Genomic DNA, 7,622 nt, shown 5'->3' on the forward strand with positions numbered 1-7,622 from the left:
TCATTATACCTCAAGCACAGTGGGAGGATCCCAGCAGTGCTCCTGCAGGGAGAAAAACACAAAAGACTCTGGACACTGAGGCTAAGCTTCTACACACAGATAAAGTCAGGTCTTTGTGGGGGGAGCCAAGTGCTCAAATTTTGGCTCTGGCTCTCAACTGGTTGTATGACTGTCAACAGATTATTACCTTACCTTATAAGGGAGCAAAAGAAAGAACACTGAAGCCAAATGACTTCCCATCCTATGTAACAGAAGGACTGTAATGCAGTTTGCAAATATTAAGAGCTAAATAAATGCTGAGATAAAGAATTGGTGTGTTACAAAATAAGAATGAATAATGGACAAACCCCACTACCAGATGCCACGCAAGAAAGAAGGAAGCTGCAAAACAGGAATTCCTACCTGGGAAGAGCTTGTGGTTCCCTAGGGACTTCAGAAGCATCAGCCACTGCTCCTGGAGCCTCTGCCTCCTCTGAGTCATGGGCAACCTCCTGCACAGTGTCCTGTGTGCCTGGAGGCTGCACTTTCTCTTCCAGAGATCCACCCAATTCTGTGGTAGGGTCAATCTCTATTTCCTGGACTGGTACTGGGACCAGCTCCTTCTCGGCTGCAGCGGCCACAGCCTTGGCCTCTTCCTCTTCCTTTCTTCTGATTTTCTCTTCAAGTTCCTTCCTCCTCTTCTCATCATCTTGACGGGCCATGTGGTCAAAGGTTTTAAATACCTAAAATCAAACAGTAATCCAGCAATCAGTTCATCTGCCCAGCAAAGTACCACACATTCTATAGAAATGTGGCAAAAGCTGGTAAGGAGAAAACCAGAAAGCAGTAGGCCAAAAAGTTTTCCCATTGGCAAAATGGAAATGCCCTGCAATTTCACCAAAAGCGGACAGGAAAACACTCTTTTTAACAGCAGGGTTCTAAAATCAACAAAATCAAAAATTTACAAGCCAAGGCTACCAATATTTACAATACCTCAAGGATGCATCGCTAGATGATCTTAGCTGTCATTATTTTTACAGACCCCAAACAGTCTTGTTCACAATGCAAGGAACACACTGACCCGGTACTGTGGGCTATAAAGGCACCAAAAATTATGGCCCCAAAAATTCAGACTCACAAATAAAAGATGAAAATGTTGAATTTCAATCCACAAAATGCACGAGGCTTACTGAACTGCTGCTATCTTTCACCAAATAGCAAGGGCTGAAGGGAGCTATGGGCATTCAATTCAATAAACATCCACTATATGCCTATAATCTGCAAGGAACACACACACAAAAAAATCAAAATGACAGCTCCTGCCTTCTAAGAACTCAAAATCCTGGTATGTAGACAAGTCCTTAACCTTTTCTGGGACACAGTCACACCCATGAAGGTGCTGAGACCTTTCCACCAAAAAAGTACAGTCAAGATAGACCCACACATGACAACTCTGTTACAAGTGGGGTATGATAGATCCCTCGATACCCTGTCAGACTGTAGGTGGGAATGAGCATTTCTGATAAAAGAAATCTAAGGAGCCTTCATGGAACAAAGAGAGTCTCAATTAGACCTTGAATGAGGGGCACATCTTCCATAGGAAACCACTGGAGAAAATGCCACAGCTCCAAGAATACACTTAAAGAAACAGCAAGAGTTCCTGCAATAGCTAGAGGGAAGAAGGATGACAGATCAACCTGGGAAAATGGGTGGGAGTCAGAGTCAAAAGGGCTAGAATGCAGACAGGTATCAAATAACAATGTTCTGTGGGCTGCACAGGAAGACAGAACAAAAGGGTGCTAACATATGAACTGTGCCAAATGCTTCTATAAACATTCTTTCAAGCCCCTCACAAAAATCCTGTGAAGATGACAGCATCAATATTTCAAAGATGAGGAAAAATAAGGCTTGAAAAGATTAAGCAACTTACCCAAGGTCCAGCCAGCAAAAGAAAAAAGTAAAAAAATACATGGGAAGCACCAAACTGCTAGGAGATGATGTAGGCAGAGGAAAATCAATAAAATCCTAAAGGTTAAAAACTGGAAACGACACCAGACCCACTTGTACTTCTGTAGATAATCTGAAGTCCTGACTCACTTCTAACATCCATGTTTCCAACACTTTGGGTCCTTTGCCCTCAGAGCTGCTCATCCTCCTGATGCCCCAGGTCTTCATCTTAACTCCACATGAGCAAAGCAACAACAAGGACTCTCTCATAACACCTGGGACTTCTAACACTGGACTCACCCAGGCCCTCAAGACCTAATGGTCCTCACGATGTCCACTGCCTCTATTCACTCAGTACATCCAACTTCCTCTAACTTGTCTATCCACACCACTAGGAAGCTCTCTCACATCCCTATGGACACCTCAATCTCTACATGTTCTCAGTACTCATTCTAAATCACAGAATCTCAGAGCTAGAAAAGACCTCCAATCTGTGACTTCCAATTAACCTTCTCAGCTGATAAGATGTGAAATGACTCTCCCAAAATTTCCCAAAAAGTTGCATAAGGAATAGGATATAGTCAGGTTTCTCAATTCTCATGTCAAGGACTTCTCCTAAGCAACACTTCTCAAATTCAACTCCAGAACACAGATTTGTCAAATGTAATGAATGGCATGTCATTCTAAACTCTTCTTGTCTCAAAACATGCTAACATAATTTTGAAGTGGAATGCAATTTTCACATGCATCATTTCTGCTGAGCTTATTCAAGCTGTGCATCTAGACCATGCAAGTCCTTTAGAATTAGTAGGAAAAGTATGAGAAGCCTTACGCTATACCAACAGTCCACTCTCCGAAATAGCAGGGGAAAGCTTTCAAGTTCTAGAACAGTGAAGCCCAACACTGCCATCCAAACCCTCTCTGCCTAATTTTAGCAGAGCCACAGAAAAGAGTCTTATGCCATCAAGTCAGGGCAGAAAAAGAAAACTATTAAGAGACAGATGAGGCCGGGCGTGGTAGCTCACGCCTGTAATCCTAGCACTTGGGAGGCCGAAGCGGGCGGATCGTTTGAGCTCAGGAGTTCGAGACCAGCAAGAGCAAGACCCCATCTTTACCAAAAAAAAATAAAAATAAAAAAATAAAAAAAAAGAGGCAGATGAGTAGGGGTATGGGGTCAAGAGAGCTGTGCTGGTACCAAGTCACTCAATCTGATTCAATAGTGTAATGTCCTACCCACAACAAAACCGTTGCCAATACAGAAATCACCTTTACAAGCCTCCTGCCAAATGAGCTTCTGTGGATAAAAGAACAGGTTCCCAGGATTCACCCTGATCTACCCAACCAAGATATCCAGGGAATATGTGTTTTTAAAAGTTCTTTGGGCAGCCAGGCGAGATGGTTCACACCTGTAATCCTAGCACTCTGGGAGGCTGAGGTGGAAGGATTGCTTGAGCTCAGGAGTTCAAGACCAGTCTGAGCAAGAGCGAGACCCTGTCTCTACTAAGAAAATAGAAAAAATTAGTTGGGCAACTAAAAATAGGAAAAAAAAATTTAACCAGGCGTGGTGGCACATACCTGTAGTCCCAGCTACTCAGGAGGCTGTGGCAGGAGGACTGCTTGAGCCCAGGAGCTTGGGGTTGCTGTGAGCTAAGCTGACGCCATGGCACTCTAGCCCGGACGACAGAGCGAGACTCTGTCTCAAAAAATAAAATAAAAAGTAAAAAAATAAAAATAATAAAAGTTCCTTGGGCAATGCCGATTGTTGAGAATCACTTCCAGAAAGCACAACATCCCTCTTAACCATCTGCTGGAGACTGTCACCTTGGTTTCTGTGAAACTTACTACCTACCCTTCACTGTGATCATTCCTCAAGACCTGTCCTCTACCTTTGGCTCTTCTCTCTCCCTCAGACCACTCCAGTTGCCCCATCTCCTGCCAGATCCAGTCCTGTGATTCCAAGAGCCTATAGACAGGGACTCTTGTCTGCAATTTCAAGTTCAACTTGTCTAAAACTAAAATTTTTCCCCTAAACCCAGATGACAGTTCAAGTTAATGCATTACTATTATTCCAGTCACCCAAGTTTGAAACTTTGGACCATCTTTGACTCATCCCTCTCCTTCCTATGTCCCTGCTCCCCACTTCCACTGCTTCATTACACTGGTCACCAAACCCTAACCTATAGGAGTGTCTTAAGCTACAAGGTGTTTTATAAATAGTTACCAGACAAATGAGCATACTATCTCTGTCAGTTCATCCATGAAACAAGGACAAAGACCAACGTCTCAGGTTGTTAAGGGTTAAATAAGATAATACCCCAGAATGTAAAACACCTGATACTAGTACATACTAGGTACTCAGTATATGTTCCTTTCTCCTCCATACCTTTCTGCAAACCACAATCATCCCAGACAAAAGTGTTCTCATCCTACTATGGAATGGTTAAATGATACAGTAGAAATATTCGGAATCAAAAAAACAAAGTTTTGAGTTCCAGCTCTATGATGAACTAGTTGTGTGTTCTTGGTCAAATTACTTAACCTTGCTGAATTGGTACATCAAGTTCAACCTTATCCAGTTCACAGAGCACTGTGAAGATGAAATGACAGGACTTCATTAAACTGCCATAAGGTCCTGCTAAAGGCTACCTCCAACAGCTCTCTGATCATTCAGATGGCACTTGGGCCACTGATAAAGACAAGGAATAGCCTTAAGTTCTGAAATTGAACCCCAATAGAGCCCCATCCCCAGCCCTCATTTGACCATATTACCTTGGTAGTTATGGAGACATTCTAAACTTTGGTTTTTTCCTGAAGGCACTGTAGAAAGTAACACGTGATCAACCCGTAGCTTGCAGTAAGACTTCAGGAGGTAACATTTGAGGCACTTTATAAACTGTAAAGTGCCAGAGCACTGTGGGAGGTATCAGTGTTTCTATCTTCTCACGTTTCTATAAATAGGCTCAAAGTGCTTGGCTGAATACTTTCCCTCAATCTCATCAAAAGTCCCACCTACAAAACCATATTGATTTCTCAACCATTTCCTTTCCTTCTAACAGGTTCTGTCACATAATTGGCCTTGCAGAATTCTCTATTACTTTCCGTGTTTTCTCTCCTTACCTCTAAGTTTTACAAGGAGAGAGAAACCATTAAACAGCCACACCACCAGTGCCTGTGGCAGCTGACAGCGCAACTACATTCAGTAAAAGCTTGCTCACTATTACAATACATTCAGAGGTGCAACTTCACTGAATGAGTACTAATAGCGCTTCACACATACAATATATCTAAACCGGGTTACATTTAAGTCCAACTGAAAACTTAATACTCATTACAGTGATTGTTTTCGACCTGGGAAGTCACATTTCAAACAAGCGGCCACACCCACTGATCAACACAAAGCCACTGTCAACCCTGCCACCTCCAGAGAGTGGTAGTTCATGGTGATACAGGTTTCTGTTGTAAGTAGCATTCCTTCTGTTTGGCCTGCACGGATTTCACTCCTGACTAGAAGCCCCCAGCACCGTGACGGGTATGCTTTGCGCTTTGCGCCATTCTAAGTAGGGCCCTCAACAGCCGGCTGGCTGCTTCGGACACCTCAGGACGTCCTGGGCAGGCCCCGGCTGCTCCCTCAGCAGAATAACCTGATATCCGATCTACGCTTCAAATTTCTAAAGCCATTCTCACAGGCTCACCCCTAGGACCCCAGGTAAAGGAGAAAACAGGCTGGGAAAGCTTGGAGGGGCGGCCGTGCGGGGGCAGGGAGTCGGGGCAGGCGCCGGGGGCGGCGGTTTCCCAGGCCGCAGGCCCGCCCGCCTCACCTGCAGCACTAGGGCCTGTGCGGCCCCGGGCGGGAAGCCCATGCGGTCCGATGGGTGGCGCAGCAGGCGATAGAAATCAGTCTTGCGGTAGAGGAAGCCGAAGAGCACGCGCAGGAAGTCCTGGACATTGCCCACGTGCTGCAGGATGCCCAGCAAGGCCTGGTCATACAGCTCGGCTGCCCCGTTCTCCATGTCGCCGCCCGGCCAAGGGACGATGCACACTGCGGGCACCGCCTCAGACCGGCCTACGGGCCACTTCCGGCGTGCGCGACTAACGGCTCCGCCGGACTGCGCGGTCGCGGAACTTCTGGTCCGCCTTCGTGGGGCCCAGTGGCCCGGGGCTGCTTTCCCCGGGCCCTGCCGACACACTGCGCTTTATCCTCTGGCGGCCCTCGCTAAAAGCGCCCAACGTGGGCCGCAAACGGGGTTCCTACGCGCAGGGAGGCCCGTGGCTGCTGCGCTAGGGACGTCTAGACGCCTTATGTGAAGCGGGCGGAAGAATTGTGGTGAGAGAAGCGTCACGTGATGCTCAGGGTTTGTCACATGGTCTGTGGATCTTTGCTTGTTTCTGAGTATCCTGAGCCAGTAGTAAAAGCTGGGGCTGCGGTGAGGTTTTTGTTAGTGGGCCAGGTAAGGGAAAATGCGTGTATGTGGGTAGTATGGATTTTTTTTTTTTTTTGAGACAGAGTCTCGCTCTGTGACCCTGGGTATAGTGCAGTGGCGTCATGGTAGCTCGCTCAAACTCCTGGGCTCAAGCGATCTTCTTGCCTCAGCCTCCTGGGTAGCTGCGACTAGCTGGCACTATGGGCGCCAGCCAGCAGGCCTGGCTAATTTTTCTACTCTTAGAGATGAGTCTTGCTCTTGCTGTAACTCGAGCTCAAGCAATCCTGCTGCCTGGGCCTTCCAGAGTGCTAGGATTACAGGCGTGAGCCACCGTGCACATCATATGTACGTGTTATTAGTATCTCTCAAAGTATAATCTTGAAAAAGTTAAAAATGTGACACTTATACAAATATATAATGAACACATGTCCAAGATTTATTCAACAAATTAATTTATGAAGGAACCAGTGCTATGGTAAAGCTGGTTCAAAGAGTATTTTGAGGAACTGGGTATTTGTAAACATTTTGAGAAAACGTTAGCATAAGATTGTTAGGTTGGATACAAAGCTGGCTGATGTTCTGCAAGATGATAAAACCATAGGTCATCTTTTCTAGTGGATAGAAATGATTTGCACCTCTACTGAACTAAATTGGACAAGTTAACATATATCTTCATGGTGTATGGGCTATAATAAACTGTAAATAAAATCAGACTTGGGTAAATTACGCTACAACAGGGGTTCTCAAACGTTTTCGATTTAAGAACTATTGATGCTCTTAAAATTTGTTGACTCCAAAGAACTTTTGTTTATATGAGTTATGGTTATCAATATTTACCATATTAGAAATTAAAACTTAGAAAATTAAAATATTTATTCATTTTTAAATAACTATAAAATACATTACATGTTAGCATACTTTTATGAAAAAATGTTCTTCAAAGCAATGAAAGTTTAGTCAGCCAGGCCCTGGGGAGGCTGAGGGAAGAGAGGATCGCTTGAGCCTAGGAGTTCGAGGTTGCTGTGAGCTAGGCTGTCACCACGGCACTCGAGCCCAAGCAACAGAGTGAAACTCTGTCTCAAAAAAAAAGAAAAAAAAAGTTTAGTGAAAAGAGTAGCATACTTTTACATTTTGGAAATCTCTTTAATGTCTGTGTTTGTAGAAGACAGATTCTCACATCTGCTTCTGCATTCACTGCATTACAATATGTTTTAATTGAAGTATATATATAAAAAATCCAATCACACAGATAGGTAGTTACAAATGAGAGGCCTG

The 7,622-nt window shown here is 44.6% G+C and overlaps 1 protein-coding gene across 3 annotated transcripts in view; it reads right to left on the minus strand.

Moving 5' to 3' along the window:
- The window catches only part of NUDCD3 (NudC domain containing 3), a 95,512-nt gene extending 89,293 nt beyond the window's left edge, over window positions 1-6,219 (minus strand). For 2 of the 3 annotated variants that reach the window (XR_006738294.1, XM_045565205.1), the window contains exons 1-2: window positions 5,745-6,219; window positions 403-722 (exon numbers count right to left, since the gene is read on the minus strand). Coding sequence is in view for 2 of the 3 variants with exons in the window: in XM_045565205.1 (XP_045421161.1) it covers window positions 403-722; window positions 5,745-5,936 (512 nt within the window). In the remaining variant the exon portion in view is untranslated. The remainder of the gene's footprint in view (window positions 1-402; window positions 723-5,744) is intronic. The other variant, XM_045565204.1, reaches the window with a different exon arrangement.
- Window positions 6,220-7,622: the final 1,403 nt, after the last annotated feature.

The sequence above is a fragment of the Lemur catta genome, chromosome 11 (genome assembly GCF_020740605.2).
Source record: "Lemur catta isolate mLemCat1 chromosome 11, mLemCat1.pri, whole genome shotgun sequence".
Taxonomy (NCBI): Eukaryota; Metazoa; Chordata; class Mammalia; order Primates; family Lemuridae; genus Lemur; species Lemur catta.